General features: G+C 53.1%; 2 protein-coding genes across 4 annotated transcripts in view; one reads left to right on the top strand and one right to left on the bottom strand.

Annotated features, from left to right (window-relative positions):
* The window catches only part of CUL9 (cullin 9), a 37,686-nt gene extending 32,162 nt beyond the window's left edge, over nt 1–5,524 (top strand). For all 3 annotated transcript variants that reach the window (XM_070361213.1, XM_070361214.1, XM_070361212.1), the window contains 10 exons: nt 1,974–2,114; nt 2,214–2,378; nt 2,524–2,687; nt 3,026–3,119; nt 3,584–3,658; nt 3,779–3,889; nt 3,977–4,094; nt 4,389–4,522; nt 5,185–5,258; nt 5,335–5,524. In XM_070361213.1, the coding sequence (XP_070217314.1) occupies nt 1,974–2,114; nt 2,214–2,378; nt 2,524–2,687; nt 3,026–3,119; nt 3,584–3,658; nt 3,779–3,889; nt 3,977–4,094; nt 4,389–4,522; nt 5,185–5,258; nt 5,335–5,524 (1,266 nt within the window). The remainder of the gene's footprint in view (nt 1–1,973; nt 2,115–2,213; nt 2,379–2,523; nt 2,688–3,025; nt 3,120–3,583; nt 3,659–3,778; nt 3,890–3,976; nt 4,095–4,388; nt 4,523–5,184; nt 5,259–5,334) is intronic.
* Nucleotides 5,525–6,141: 617 nt separating this feature from the next.
* On the bottom strand, nt 6,142–8,626 carry DNPH1 (2'-deoxynucleoside 5'-phosphate N-hydrolase 1). Its single transcript, XM_005911937.3, has 4 exons — nt 8,408–8,626; nt 6,793–6,861; nt 6,514–6,624; nt 6,142–6,327 (listed from the first exon to the last, which is right to left on the bottom strand). Exons 1-4 carry the CDS (start codon nt 8,601–8,603, stop codon nt 6,179–6,181), a joined length of 525 nt encoding a protein of 174 aa, XP_005911999.3. The 5' UTR covers nt 8,604–8,626; the 3' UTR covers nt 6,142–6,178.
* Between the last annotated feature and the right edge of the window lie 7,104 nt (nt 8,627–15,730).

The raw sequence follows: 15,730 nt of genomic DNA, 5'->3' as shown, positions 1-15,730 counted from the left end.
CACCTGTGTGGGACTAGCAGGCAGACAGTGGATTTTTCAATTTGGAAGTAAGTGCAGAAGCCTGGCTGGCATCACCCAGGGGGAGAGGAGCAGGCCCAAGGCACTGAGCGTGGGGCACCCCAACCCTGTAGAGACAGAGACAGAGACAGGGAGCTGGGAAACGGGACTCAGCAAAGCAGGCTGAATCCGTCCCAGCAGAGGAGCCAGTGGCAGAGTGCAGGAGCCACTGACGGGGAAACCCTGGGGCCTGGAGCAGTGGGAGACAGCTTCCCGGGGTGAGGCTTGAGTGAGTGGCTGAGGGCAGGAGGGGAGTCCAGGCGGGAGACGGCATTCCCTCTGGCTGGGCAGTGGGGACAGTGGAGGCCAACGGTAAGCCCCAAGCAGAGACACTCTTCGTGGGCATGGAGCAGGTTCCAAACTGAGACCTGGCCATTGTCCTGCAGGGCAGTGCTCCCACTCCACAGCTGTCGGCTCAAGGGCCTGTGTGCCTGCCCTCCTCGGCCTGGGGGTCTGAATGCGGAAAAGGATTTTGCATTCTACTTCCCAGTTTATCTGGGCTTGTTTTTCTATAGGAGGGGGTTGGTTTCGTGTAGTACTTGAGTGAAAGTAGTTCAGTTACGCACTTATTTATCATGGAGAGTCCTCATGGAACCACCTGGGGACTCTCCTGGGGTTTGGATCCATCATTTGGGGAAGCTCTGGGGTAGGCAGTGTGAGGGAGAGGGTCCTTAATGGAGTCTTTTGGAGGCTCAGGTGCTCACGAGGTAGTTGGTGTCTTCAGGAGGGATGAGGGAAGGAACAATCAAGAGGGGAGGGGATGATGAGGGCTGATGTTGGGGGGGAGGGGATGATGAGGGCTGATGTTGAGGGGGAAGGGATGATGAGGGCTGATGTTGGGGGAGGGGATGATGAGGGCTGATGTTGGGGGAGGGGATGAGGGGGCTGATGTTGGGGAGGGATGATGAGGGCTGATGGGGGGAAGGGATGATGAGGGCTGATGTTGAGAGGGGAGGGGATGAGGGGGCTGATGTTGAGAGGGGAGGGGATGATGGGGGCTGATGTTGAGGGGGAGGGGATGATGGCTGATGTTGGGGGAGGGGATGAGGGGGGCTGATGTTGGGGGAGGGGATGAGGGGGGCTGATGTTGGGGGAGGGGATGATGAGGGCTGATATTGGGGTGGAGGGGATGATGAGGGCTGATGTGGGGGGAGGGGTGATGAGGGCTGATGTTGAGGGGAGGGGATGATGAGGGCTGATGTGGGGGGAGGGGATGATGAGGGCTGATGTGGGGGGAGGGGTGATGAGGGCTGATGGGGGGGAGGGGATGATGAGGGCTGATGGGGGAGGGGGTGATGAGGGCTGATGGGGGAGGGGGTGATGAGGGCTGATGTGGGGGGAGGGGGTGATGAGGGCTGATGTGGGGGGAGGGGATGATGAGGGTTGATGTTGAGGGGTGGGGACGATGGCTTGGGTTGGGTACGGTAGTGACATGATAGCAGGAGAAGGATTTATGAGTTGTGACACCCCCGGCACTGGTGACGGGGGGTAGGGGGGCTGAGCAGAATTTAGGAGTGCACTGGAGGAGGTGGGGGTATGGAGACAGGACTGAGGTAAGAAGTTGAGCCAGATGAGGTCACAGCTACAGCACAGTGGGCCCTGGCCAGCCCCCCAGGCCTTCTTCCTCTCTGGCTTTCTTGCTCTAAGTCTTTCTCAGAACTTGAATCTTCTTTTTCTTGATTCTCTTTACCCATCCCTTCACACCCATCCCAACAATAATTTTAATTACCACTTTGGTCTGCACACCTCAAAGTGAACTGTAATTGTGGCCAATCAGGAAAAGCCCTGGAGGCCAGAAAGGTTAGGGTCAGTGTTGAGGCTGATGTAGCAGCACGTCTGTCTCTGGCCTTGCCAGTGTTGGGGAGGGTTCCTGCTCCTGCGCTGTCCCTGAGCGGCCGCTCCCGTGTCCCTCCCAGTCTTGCTGGAATGAGTATCTGACGACACGCATTGAGCAGAACCTCGTGCTGAACTGCACCTGCCCCATTGCTGACTGCCCGGCCCAGCCCACGGGGGCCTTCATCCGTGCCATTGTCTCCTCGCCAGAGGTCATCTCCAAGGTACCCAACTCTGCCTCAAGAGGCTCCGGGGCTCGGGGGGCCCGGAGGTGTGGTGTCAGAGAGCCAGGCACTCACCTCATGGCCCCTGCATCCCCACAGTACGAGAAGGCCCTCCTGCGTGGCTACGTGGAGAGCTGCGCCAACCTGACTTGGTGCACCAACCCCCAGGGCTGCGACCGCATCCTCTGCCGCCAGGGCCTAGGCTGTGGGACCACCTGCTCCAAGTGCGGCTGGGCCTCGTGCTTCAGCTGTAGCTTCCCTGAGGTGGGGGCCCACCCTGACTCTGCCCCATTGCCGGGGTCCACACCCCCTCCCTGCCCCCCCCACCCCAAGCACCCTACCCTGTCCTGCCCGCACCACCAGTCTGCAATAAGGACTCAGCTATACCCTCGCTGCCCCCCTCCCCTAGGCACACTACCCTGCCAGCTGTGGCCACATGTCCCAGTGGGTGGACGATGGCGGCTACTACGACGGCATGAGTGTGGAGGCCCAGAGCAAGCATCTGACCAAGCTCATCTCCAAGCGCTGCCCCAGCTGTCAGGCTCCCATTGAGAAAAATGAGGGGTGTCTGCAGTAAGTGGGGGTACTGTGGGCGGCGGCAGGGTTGGAGGCTCGGGAGAGGGTGGGAGACCTGGCAGAAGGAAGGGGCAGTGGACGGGCCAGAAAGCTCAAGAGCACGGGAGGTCCTCAGCTACCTCCTCGCACCTTCCAGAGTGATTCCAGTGTTCCCCCCACTCTTAAGCCTGCATGTATGAGGGGATCTGGAAGCCAGGATGTGGTGAGTAGGGATTAGTGAAGTTAAGGAGACTTAAGAGGGCGTGGGAGGGGCCAGCAGTGTGTCCAGGCCCTGGGCATTCCTGGTGGGGCCCTGGCCAGAGGCAGGAACCCTGACCAGCTAGCCTCCTCCACAGCATGACCTGTGCCAAATGCAATCATGGATTCTGCTGGCGCTGCCTCAAGTCCTGGAAGCCAAATCACAAAGACTATTACAACTGCTCCGCCATGGTAAGGGGCTGGTGCTGAGAGGAGGCGGGCAGAGGCCCCTGGGCGGACAGGGTGAGATGCTGCTTCTGGGCCTGGGCGCAGACAGCTCCATGTCCCAAGCAGCCGGAGAGGTGGAACAAGGCTCAGTGGAGAGAAGACTGAAAGCCCCAGGGCCTGCAGGTGCTGGGAGTTCTGTCCTGGGAGGTCTGTGCACAGAGACCTTCTGCCCCAGCAGAGAGGCTGTGGTGGGCTGAGCGCTCCCAGGAGGCCCAGGGCAGAGCAGAGCAAAGACTGTGAGCCAGGGCCTGGCTTCACTGTGTAGTCAACCTGCCAGGCTTCAGCACCCTCATCTCACAGTTACGAGAAAGGAATGAAGAAGTCTGGGTAGAGCAGCAGCAGGCCTCCGTGAATGGTGGCTGGTCTGAGGAGTAACCTCATCTTGTCCTGCCAATCACCCAACAGCCCTCTTGACATGCCTTCACCAGGTAAGCAAAGCCGCGCGCCAGGAGAAGCGCTTCCAGGACTACAACGAGAGGTGTACTTTCCATCACCAGGCCCGGGTGAGCAGGGAAGAGACAGTGGGGTGGCCAAGGAGGTTAGAGGGCTGGGCTGGATGGCCGGGCGCTCTTCTGGGGGGTGGGGCTGCGCCCGCCGGTGATGACAGCCACTTCTCCGCACAGGACTTTGCTGTGAACTTGCGGAACCGCGTGTCTGCCATCCACGAGGTGCCCCCGCCCAAATCCTTCACTTTCCTCAGTGATGCCTGCCGGGGTCTGGAGCAGGCACGAAAGGTGGTGTGGGCTGGCCTGGGCAGAGGGTGGGCGGGAGGAGGGGGAGGGTGGGAGGTGGCCTCAGCAGGAGCCTGCCTGGGCCCGCAGGTGCTGGCCTACGCCTGCGTGTACAGCTTCTACAACCAGGACACAGAGCACATGGACGTCGTGGAGCAGCAGATCGAGGCCCTGGAGCTGCACACCAACGCCCTGCAGATCCTTCTGGGTGAGCCCCCGTCCCCCTGGCACCTACCCCCAAAATACAGATGGGTGGGTGACCCAGCCCCAGCCGCCCACCTTCATTCTGGCCCCTGGAGCTTCCTGTGCCTCGTAGCCTTGTTACCATCTTCAAGTTCTACCCTGCAGGTCCATGATACACACCCCCACCCGACCTTTGCTTTGATTACGACGTGTCCCCACCTCTAGGCTGTGAGCCCTGGTAGATGTGGGGAGCGCATGGTAGGCGTCTGTGGGAGGAAGGGAAGAAGGGAGGGAGCCCCGCGCCCTGCCCTCTCTGCAGAGGAGACGCTGCTGCACTGCAGAGACCTGGCCTCCTCGCTGCGCCTCCTGCGGGCCGAGCACCTGAACACCGGCCTGGAGCTGCTGCGGCGGATCCAGGAGCGGCTGCTGGCCATCCTGCAGCACTCCACCCAGGTAGCCACCCATCCGACCCAGCCTTCCTGCCCTCACTTGGCACCGCCTGTCACAGCCTCTGGTGCCCTAGGGGGATCCTGATGGAAAGGATTCGAGGGCACATGGACCGGCCTGTATCCCACCTCCCAGCCCCGCCCCTCAGCCACCTGGCCTTGCCTACAAAATGAAGGAGGTAGTTAGCCCAGGTTAAGGGTATCTGGCCAGGTGCTTGCTCTCCAGAACTCACTTGGGGAACTTTTTCAGAAGATTCTTCCCAGATGTGGATTTAGAATCCTAGGAGTTGGGGGCCAAAGGGCAGGGATCCACCAAAGTAAGGGAGCTGAGGTTCTTTCCGGCTCCAATACACTGATGCTGAGTCTGAACTAGGAATCCCGCCCTCAGGGAGCTTACGGACTGGTACGTAACTTGGGCAGAAAAGGCATGAACACACAGTATGGTAAGGGTAGGTGGGGCCTCACCGCCATATCCTGGGTCGCTGAGGACTGTCATGTTAGGCAGAGTCAATGGCTCACAGAGCGGGGTGCTGGGGTTGGTGGCGGGGGCATTCCTGGCAGGGCCGGGCGGCTCTAGGCCCTCGGGGGATCCGGGTGAAGGAAGGCTGGGTGCCAGGGCCCAGTGTGCTCTACTCCGCTGCTCCCCACATCCTCCTGTCTCCTTGCCAGGATTTCCGGGTTGGTCTCCAGAGTCCATCCTCCGAGTCCCGGGAGGCAAAAGGACCCAACGTGCCTGGCAGTCAGTGAGTGGAGGGGCCCCCTGGCGCGGGGGGACGTGGGAGGCGCCGAGGCCCTGAGGTTGAGTGTGCACTCTCCCAGGCCCCAGGGCTCCTCGGAACTGGAGGAGGAGGAGGAGGACGAGGAGCCCGAGTGGCAGCAGGACGAGTTTGAGGAGGAGCTGGACAATGACAGCTTCTCCTATGATGAGGAGTCTGAGAACCTGGACCGAGAGACTTTCTTCTTCGGCGACGAGGACGACGACGAGGATGACGACGAGGGCTACGACTGAGGGGGCAGGACGCAGGGAGCGCTGGAGCCACCAGAGCCCCGGGGTCACGGGTCAGGCGTGCACCACTGTCCCCGCACATGGCAGCAGGTGGTTACCAGTGTCTGTGGCACTGTCTTCTGTTCACTGAATAAACTTTTTTTTAATACACTTCTCTGGAAGCAGACCAGTTTCCTCAAAGGGCCACTTCAGCTCCCCCTGCCATCACACACAGCCAATCCTTCTCCTACTCTGCTCTTTTCTCTAGGCATCCAGACATCCATCCTCAAAGCCCACAGCAGACGGCTGTGACTTACATTGATAAAGGGAAATAAATGTCCGTGGTACTCAGCCCCCAAGCCTCCGACCCAGCACAGGGACAGGAAGGAATGGTCACCCCCCACCCCCCACAATCAGCTTCATCCAAACTCCTGAATGTTGCTGCAGGGAGCTTGAGCATCTTAGAAAGTCTCCTCCTCTTGGGGGCCTGTGGACCTTTAAAGGTCTCTACATCTTGAAGTTGAGCGGGGTGTTAGGATATTATTGAGAACTGGACCTTCCTCTACCGACAATGTGATATAATGTCAGAATTGTATACATGCCGTGAATCAGTACTGGGGCTAAGAGCCAGGAGCCAAGTCTGGGGATCAGGAGAATTTAATAAAAACTGGGGTGAAGTCAAGCTGTTGGGTCAGGAGAGGCAGCCACCTGCTCAGGAGGATACGCCTCAAAGTACCGATCTAGCAGGGCCTCCACTTCTGCTTCCTCGTAGTCCCACACCTGGAACCTGGAGCCATTGGCTGCTCCCCGGATCATGGCTGAGAGCACTGGCAAGAAGCATGGGGGTGAAGGTGTCTCCCCCGCCACTTCCACACTCCCCCTCCTCCCCTCCCACACTGCCCATTGCCCTTCCCTTTCTGGGGTGGGCACTGTGCTCAGAGACCCACAAGGAAGGAGAAGAGGGCAGGGACCTCAGAGAGCTGGGAAAGGAGGCCAGGGCTGGGGGGGCTCACCTCGGCCAGACTTTGGGCGAAACAGGCACAGGACTGGTTTGTGGAGGGCTACGGCCCGGCCCAGCTCATAGCCTACCCCCAGAGAGGGCTGGGTCACTTCTGCCACGACCACTGGGAAGAAAGGAGACCAAGGCTCACCCTCAGGCTTGTGAGGGACACACGACACAGTCTGGCTGCGGTGAGAAGGGAACTTGGGAGTCCCTTGGAGGGGGGGAACCAGGCAGGTCCAGGGGATCTAGGACCCCAGGGGATTTGCAGGCAGGACGGTGGACCACTCACCATCTGCCTGCTGCAGCCAGGCCAGGTCCCGATCATGGATGAGCTTGTCGCCTCCAGCAGCCTCTTCCCCTGTGGTTGAGGGAAAGCTGGTCAGGGACCTACCCTGGGCTTCAGTTCCTCTCTTCTGCCCTAGATACCCCCAGATCCACCCTGCTTAGGGAAGGGGAGGGGACAGAGAGATGGCCTCCAAGGGCCCCCCAACACTAGGATTCCATGAAAAGTAATGAAATGGAAAAGCCTGCAAGGAAAACGCAGTCCTGTTCCGGGGAGCAGAATGTGATCAACGACATGAGTGATACAGGGGAGATGGAGGTCAGTGTTCAGAGGTGGACAGGAGGAGGAGGAATCACATCCCAGGTGGGGACAGGCAGGAGGAGCAAGTGATCAGAGGTGGACAGGAGGAGGAGGAATCACATCCCAGGTGGGGACAGGCAGGAGGAGCAAGAGGCTGGCCAGTGCAAGGAACCCAGGGCCCCACAGGCTCTCAGGCTTTGGTGGGGGTGAGAACCACCCGAGAACCCGATCAACTACAAAGACCCAGGTATCGATGAGCCTGGACTGCTGACTGAGCTCGCCGGGTGATTCTCATACCCAGGCGAGTTTGAGAATCCCTGCCTGAAAGCAAAGTGTAACCAGTGGGAGGTGGTGTGAAGGCAGGGGAGATCCTGGGGTCACAGGGCCAGGATCCCAGCTTTCCAGCTTGATTCAATGTCACCCACTGGGAGCATAAGGGTCACACGCCCCAGATCAGAGCAGAATAACTGGAGAGCTTATTAAAAATGGACTCAAAGGTTTTATCCCAGTATCTGCATTTTCAACAAGCTCCCTCAGAACACTGTTGAGCACAGGCCCTTGCCAAAGCACCAGCAACTTTATGATGCATCATTTTAAAGAGGATGCCGCAGGGACTTCCCTGGTGACCCAGTAGTTAAGAATCCACCTGCCAAGGCAGAATACATGGATTCCATACCTGAGCAGAGGAGATTCCACATGCCTGTCGTGGAGCAACTAAGCCCGAAAGCCAGGCTTAGTTCAGGCTTCAACTACTGAACCCAGGCTGCTCACTGCAATGAGAAGCCCGTACGCAGCAATGAAGGCCCAGGGCAGTCAAAAGTTAAGATAAAGAGGTCTCTGAGAATTGCACTGGGTCCTACAGAGCCTGGCTCTGTCCCCTGGGAGGGAAAAGGGGACACACTTGAGGTTTTTATGAGAAGTGTGACAGTTTGGGCGTTATTTCCAAAGTAGAAAACCAGCCAGGATCCGGGACTACCTCTCCGCAGGAGCAAGAGGATCAGAGGGCCTGAGACGGTGTTCGCGGGACCCGGGGTCTGTCGGGTCAAGGAGGGCTGATACCTCCAATGTCGAAGGAAAGCTCTGTGCTAGGTGGGAGAGAAGAGGCCAGTGCGGCCTCCTCCCATCCTGCTCCTACAAAAGCCGGAAGGAGCCCAAAAAGTTCTCCACGAAAGACCCAAAGGTCAAGATAGTAACTGAATCCGGGGCGTAGGGTCCCAGGTCGGATGCACGCGGTCTGAGCCCCCCACCGCAGTTCTTCTCGGGCAGAGGGGCCTGCCTGCACCCTCCCGGCCGCCCGCGCCACGAGCACCGCCTCCCTCACCGCTCTCGTCCACCTCGGCGGCCGCCACATGCTCGGTAAGCACCACCCCGAAGCGCCGGAGGCGAGACACGATGCGCACGTACAGTTCCCGATCCTCGCGTCCGCCACGGATACTCCCGCAGAAGTACAGGGAGAGACGACCCGGATCCAGGGTTCCAGCCGCCGCCGCCGCCGCCATCCCGGCCCCCGCCGCCATCCCGGGCCCCGCAGGCCCCGCCCGCTCCCCTTGGCCCCGCCCCTGCACGTGACCCGCCCCCGCCTCACGGGGTCTGGTTCCAAGTGAAATGAAACACCTGTGAAATGAAACGTCAACCGTACCCACCTGTAGGAACTCAGCGCCTCCTGGACTTAACTCCTCACCTCATCCACTCCTCCCCACCTTTGCCACAGGCAACCCCATTCTCCCAGCTCCTCAGGTCCCAAACCTTGGAGTCATTTTGACTCTTCTCTTTCCATCAAACCCTACGTGCAATCCGCGGGCAACTCCTGTGGGTTCTCCCTTCCAAATATTTAAAAACTCTGAAACCCACCTGCTGGGGACCCAACCTTGGGTCGCACCCCAGTGCCAGTGCAGACACGGGGTTGCAGTGAAGGAGAGGGCTGTGATTACTGCAGGCGCCAAACAGGGAATTCTGGTCAGGGGTGCTCAAAATACTTAAACTTCCCAGTGGGATCCAGGAAACCATTTTTAGAGGGGAGTCTAAGCGTGGTGTCACAGGGATTAAAGTACTTATGGGTCTGTGGGCCACGTGTTCATGGTCTTCAGGTTGCTAATTTCTTCCATTTGGTGGTGGTTTGCGCTTCTGTAAAACAACTCAGAAAGCGGGCAGACACTATTGTCTGGGTACTTCATAGAGAAGCTAAAGCAGAGGATATGTGAGAGGGGTCTAGCCTGAGAGGACCCCATAAGGTCCTGGGTCGGTGGGAAACACACACACCACCCCCACTGACGCCCCCTCCTCCAAGCCTCCACCACCTCTCAGCCTCCCCACAGTCCACCCACCTTCCTGCTACACAGTCCGGTCTCCAGCAGGGGGACCTGTAAACCCAGTAGTTAGGGTCCTGACCCTCTTCAGCCAAAGCTCCAAAGGCTCCCATCTCACTTGGGGTAAAACCCCAAACCCCCTCGGGGGCTCAGCAGCCCCACAGGACTTGGCGCCTCTCTCACCTCTGTCATCCCAGCTCCTTTAGCCTCAGCGTCTGTTCCGCAGCCACGCTGCCTCTTCCTCAAGCTGGGCATGTTTTTGCCTCAGATCCTTGGCATTTGCTGTCCTCTGGAGCCCTTTTCTTCCAAGCGCCCCCCGGGTTACTCCCTCTCCTCCTCCAAGGCTGTTCAGGTTACCTTCCCTGATACCCTCTTCAATGTGGCAGCCTCCCATCCCCTCTTCTGCCTGGTCTTTTTTCCTTTCAGCTCTGTCGCTCAGTCACGTCCGACTCTTTGCAACCCCATGAACTGCAGCACACCAGGCTTCCCTGTCCATCTCACCACCATATAATTGATTAATTTTGTTGCATGTCTTTCTATGGTCAGTGGAATGTAAGTCCCTGGGAGGGCAGGCGTTTTTCTCTGTTTGGCTTACTGCTGTACCCCCAGCTTCTAGAGCTGTGCCTGGCCTCTAGGAAATACTCATCAGATATTTGTTGAACGAATAAGCAGATTAAATGAGCAGCTGCATTTGGTAGCACTTTGTGATCTGCTCAGCTCTAAGGTAATCTGATGGAAGCAGGGTCTGCAGGGAACCAGGCAAACACACCAGGGCTCACTGCTAATAACAATCTTCATTTTTCTAATGAAAATTACGCAAATTTAAGACAAAAATTTCAAAAGGGATGAGAGAGTACCCGGTGGAAAGTGAGACCCCAATCTCATTTCTCAGAGGAGAGCATCACTGATGGTTTCCTCTGAATTCCTCCATTCTATGAAATACCCATACCTAGAGTGACAGAGCGGACACAGTAACCATTTTTAAAAGGCAAAGACACAGAGACTTTCCTGGTGGTCCAGTGGTTAAGACTCTTCCAACACCGGGGGCCTGGGTTTGACCGTGGTCATGGAACTAGATCCCACATGCCCAAACCAAAGATCCCGCATGCTGCAGGAAAGATCCTTCATGTCACAACTAAGACTCAGCACAGCCAAATAAATAAATCTCTAAAAAGACACAATAAAGAATATTTTTTTAAAAATACTTTAAAAAATACACAAAGAGAAGGAAAAGAAATCTTAGGCTACCTGTGTCCTCTGATGGGCTCAGTGCCTAAGGTAAGACCATGGGGAAACGTGTGCACAGCTGTGCACCAGTGCTCCCGGCACCTTCTCACACGGTCACACACGCACCCTTAAAGGGAGGCGGGCCCCAGCGGCCAGAGGCCTTGAGGGCACCCTCCTCACCCTCAGTCACACTGTCCTGCGGTTCTCGCCTCCCAGGAGGAGCACATGCATATTGCGACACAGAGCATCTTGCTTCTGCCTCTGTGTCCTCAAGAAAAGAAGCCAGCCTCCATCTCCTTAGGGCCCACACTTCCGAGGGGTCTGGCATCCCTGTTCCACCTCAGGCTGAAGGAGAAAGAAGAGAGGGATGTTTTGTCTGTTTCTCCAGATGGGAAACAAGGCCCTGCGATTGATTCTTTGCCCACAGCTGAGGTGGTCAGGATGCAGAGCCAGCCATGGCTGGCAGCTCAGATCCTCGGCTCAGTGCAGAGGCCTGAGTTGGAGGGATGGGGCACTAAGTGATGGGAGGGGGAGCCAGGGCGGTACAGGTCAGTGTATCCAACTTATGTCCTAGAATCAGGAACAGAAGACTAGCATGACTGCAGTTAGATGAAATGTCTGGAAAGGGCGTATTTAGAGAAACAGAAAGCAGACTATGGAGTAGTCCCAGCTGGGACTGGGAGCAGGCATTGACTGCAGGGTAGGGCCCAAGGAAACCTTCTGTGGTGATGGGAATGTTCTAAAACTGGACCGTAAGGATGACTGCACAACCCTACAAGTTTACATTAAACTGTACACTCACAGCTGGCAGATTTTACCGATATAAGTTGTTCCTCATAAAGCTGTTTTCAAAAAGGCAATAATAAAGTACTGAAAATAGTATAATGAGATTCAACAAGTAGTTCATGACCAATTTATGTCTTGTTTCATGTATGTGCATATTCAACTTCCTCACTGTACTGTTGTGATACAAATCCAAGATCATGTTATTACATTTGTGTGTGTGTGTATATATATAGGCCACGTCACATGGCATGTGGGATCTTAGTTCCCCAATCAAGGATCAAACCTGTGCCCCCATGCAGGGGACGTGCAGAGTCTTAACCACTGGACCACCAGAGAAGTCCCCATTTGTAAATATTTTAATATATGTCTCTAAAAGATATTTTTAAAAATCATAATAAAAATACAAAAAAAAAGTAACAAAAATATCAGGGTTGAAAAACTTTGTAAGATTTTCTTACTGTCATCAAATAGTTCATCAATGTTCAAATTTCCAATCTGTCTTACCAATGTTATAAATATTTGTTTACAATTTATTTAAAACAAGCCACATCAAGTCCACATATGGGGATTGGCTGACATGCCTTTTAAGTCTGTTTTGATCAACAGGTTCCCCCTGCAAATCTTCTCTCCTCCCCTCATTTTTCCTGTAGAGGTTTCTGCAGTCTGGAGTTTGCTGATGATACTTCTATACTGGCATTTACAATGTTCCTCAATGCTATAAACTGGAGTTGGATCTGGAGGTGTAATCAGATTCAGGTTCAATCTGGGGCAAGACTACCTCACAGGTGGTGGTGTGTGCTCCCACCATGGGGCACAGAGTATCTGGATGTCTCTATTTTGATGTTAGCAACCACCATGCTCAATGCCCAGAACCATTCATTCATTTGTTCATTGAATATACCAATAAAAATATTATAATATAAAACTCACCTGAGAAAACCACCTTAACAACTGAAGTATAATAAAATCCTCTTTAGAGAGTTCCCAGTGGTCTAGTGGTTAAGACTCTGCTCCCACTGCAGGGGGCTGGGATTCGATCCTGGGCAAGGAACTAAGATCCCACATGCTACAGCTAAGACCCAGCACAGCCAAATAAACAAATATTTAAAATAAAATAGGACTCCCCTGGTGGTCCAGTGGTTAAAAATTGGCCTGCCAATGCAGGAGTCGTGGGTTCAATCTCTGGTCCAGGAAGATCCCACATGCCCCACAGCAACTGAGCCTGTACACCACGACTGTTGAACCTATGCCCTAGAGCCCGGGAGCCACAACTACCGAAGCCCGCTATGCCCCAGAGCCTGTGCTCCAAACAAGAGAAGCCACAGCAGTGAGAAGCCCAAGTACCAGCAACAAGAGAGTACCTTTGACTTTCCAGAACTACAGAAAAAGCCAGCACAGCAACAAAGATACAACACAGGCAAAAATAAAACAATAATTTTAAAAAAAAACCACTAATAAAATACTCTGTAACCATCACTCATGCACATCAAGAGAGAGATCTTCAGCCACCCAGAAACTTGCATGTGTTCAATTCCAATCATGGCCTCCTTATTCCCTCCAAATGAACCACTGCCCGCCCTTTTACAGGAAGGACAAAAAAAAAAAAAGGACATAAAACCATAAAGAAACAGGAAGTTATCACCCAAATGTGCATCCCTAGTCATGTGGTTTCACCTTCCTCATTGTTTATATGCCTCTTAAATCTCTTTAAATCTATAGCTGTGGGGATACATTTTTAAAGCATGTGTTCTACGTGAGACACTCCGTGGGCACTAAAGGAGCTATAAAACAGGGGTGAAGAGGAGTCTGAGACCTGAGACTCCCTCTGGCTTGGGAAGGACCAGAGTTAACTCAAGAAGAGAAGTCAGATGAATGTTATGGAGGGACATGTGAAGGGTGCAGAGATTCAGAGAAAGCAGAAGTTAAGCATGTGCAGGATCTCTTCAGGTTCAATCTCACACTCCAGCTTTAACATCTGGATCACACATCACCTCCAGCCAAGAAGAAGCCGCAGAGACCAGCTATATCTTCCCTTCGATTTTGTTTTTCCATAGGTGACTTTCCTTTCTCAGATATGTTGGAGAGGAAGCACGGCTGAGATTCTCTGCCCTAATCTACACCATACCCACCTAACTCAGGTACATTCTTAGTCTGAGTTCCTCCCCATCCCTGTGGCTAGGATGTTTTCTTGCTGGTGACGTCATTCACGAGGACAGTTTTATGAAAGTGAAGAACATCTGGAGTCCTAGTCCTCTTCTTCCCGGTGTCAGGAATCTATAGAGGCCAAAAGAGGAAATTCAGCCTTAGAACTCAATTTTGTATTTTCTTATGAATAATTACGGAGAAGGCAATGGCAATCACTCCACTACTCTTACCTGGAAAATCCCATGGACGGAGGGGCCTGGTAGGCTGCAGTCCATGGGGTCGCTAGGAGTCGGACACGACTGAGCAACTTCACTTTCACTTTTCACTTTCATGCATTGGAGAAGGAAATGGCAACCCACTCCAGTGTTCTTGCCTGGAGAATCCCAGGGACAGGAGAGCCTGGTGGGCTGCCATCTATGGGGTTGCACAGAGTCGGATATGACTGAAGTGACTTAGCAGCAGCAGCAGCATGAAAAATTAAGAATTTTAAATTTTATTACAAAACATAGCAAGTCTGAGAAAAGTATAGAGAATAGTATATCAGATACCCTTGTAGCCACTCTCCAGTTTTATCCAGCCTTAAATTTTGTTATGGGGTCCCAGTTGTGCTCTTGGGGGTCACCATTGCAGCTGGGAAGTTGGAGAAGGCAATGGCAACCCACTCCAGTACTCTTGCCTGGAAAATCCCATGGACGGAGGAGCCTGGTAGGCTGCAGTCCATGGGGTCACTAAGAGTTGGACACGACTGAGCAACTTCACTTAAATTTTGTTATATCTAGTTCAGATCCATATTTTAACATGTATTATAGATAAACATATATACTATCATATATAACATATTTATATTAATATCTATATATAATAGATAATATAATATCTAAGATAAATCTAAAATAGATACAATACATAATACAGTATTTATATAATACATACAGAAGTCTATATCCACATACACATCAGATCAAGCTTGCTATTTATGTTTTTCCCCCAAATCTTCTATATTCTATTTTTTTGCCCATTTATCAATTACTGATATAACTATCCTGTTGGCAGTGGATATTTTTCTTTTAATTTCAACTATATTTACTTTGTATTCTGAGACTAGTAGACGAGTACAAGTTCAGAATTCTTGTGTGTTCTTGCTGGTACACTTTTGGTCCTCACGTGATCTACTTTTATTCCTAATAAATCCTTCTGGACTCATATTTTTGTCTTTCATTTCAACCTTTCTATAGTCCAAGTGTGTCTGTAGAAACGCAGGTAATAAGCTGCTTACTAAAGAGTCAATGCTCTTTTTACTCAATGAAATGTCATCATTTATTTTGATTACATACATGTTTGGAAGTTTTTCCCACTATCCCTTTTGTGCTTTACTTACTATGCTTTTTCCTATTTTTTATTTGCCATGCTTTGTCTTACGTAGATTTTAAAAAATACTGGATGTAACTGACATATAACATTAGTTTCAGGTATGCAATATAATACGATACATGTATGTATTTTGAGATGACCACCACAGTAAGTTAACATCCATCACCACACAATAAATTATTTTCTTTTGTTAAAAACTAAGATCTGGTCTCCAGTTCAGTTCAGTTCAGTCACTCAGTCATGTCCAACTCTTTGCAACCCCATGAATCTCAGCATGCCAGGCCTCCCTGTCCATCAACTCCCGGAGTTCACTCAGACTCATGTCCATCGAGTCAGTGATGCCATCCAGCCATCTCATCCTCTGTCGTCCCCTTCTCCTCCTGCCCCCAATCCCTCCCAGCATCAGAGTCTTTTCCAATGAGTCAGCTCTTCACATGAGGTAGCCAAAGTACTGGAGTTTCAGCTTTAGCATCAGTCCTTCCAAAGAAATCCCAGGGCTGATCTCCTTCAGAATGGACTGGTTGGATCTCCTTGCAGTCCAAGGGACTCTGAAGAGTCTTCTCCAACACCACAGTTCAAAAGCATCAATTCTTTGGTGCTCAGCTTTCTTCACAGTCCAACTCTCACATCCATACATGACCATTGGAAAAACCATGGCCTTGACCAGACGGACCTTTGTTGGCAAAGTAATGTCTCTGCTGTTCAATATGCTATCTAGGTTGGTCATAACTTTTCTTTCAAGGAGTAAGCGTCTTTTAATTTCATGGCTGCAGTCACCATCTGCAGTGATTTTGGAGCCCAGAAAAATA

Source organism: Bos mutus, chromosome 23 (assembly GCF_027580195.1).
Source record: "Bos mutus isolate GX-2022 chromosome 23, NWIPB_WYAK_1.1, whole genome shotgun sequence".
Taxonomy (NCBI): domain Eukaryota; kingdom Metazoa; phylum Chordata; class Mammalia; order Artiodactyla; family Bovidae; genus Bos; species Bos mutus.
The sequence above is the reverse complement of the archived record's forward strand: the minus strand, read 5'-3'. Positions and strand labels throughout refer to the sequence as shown.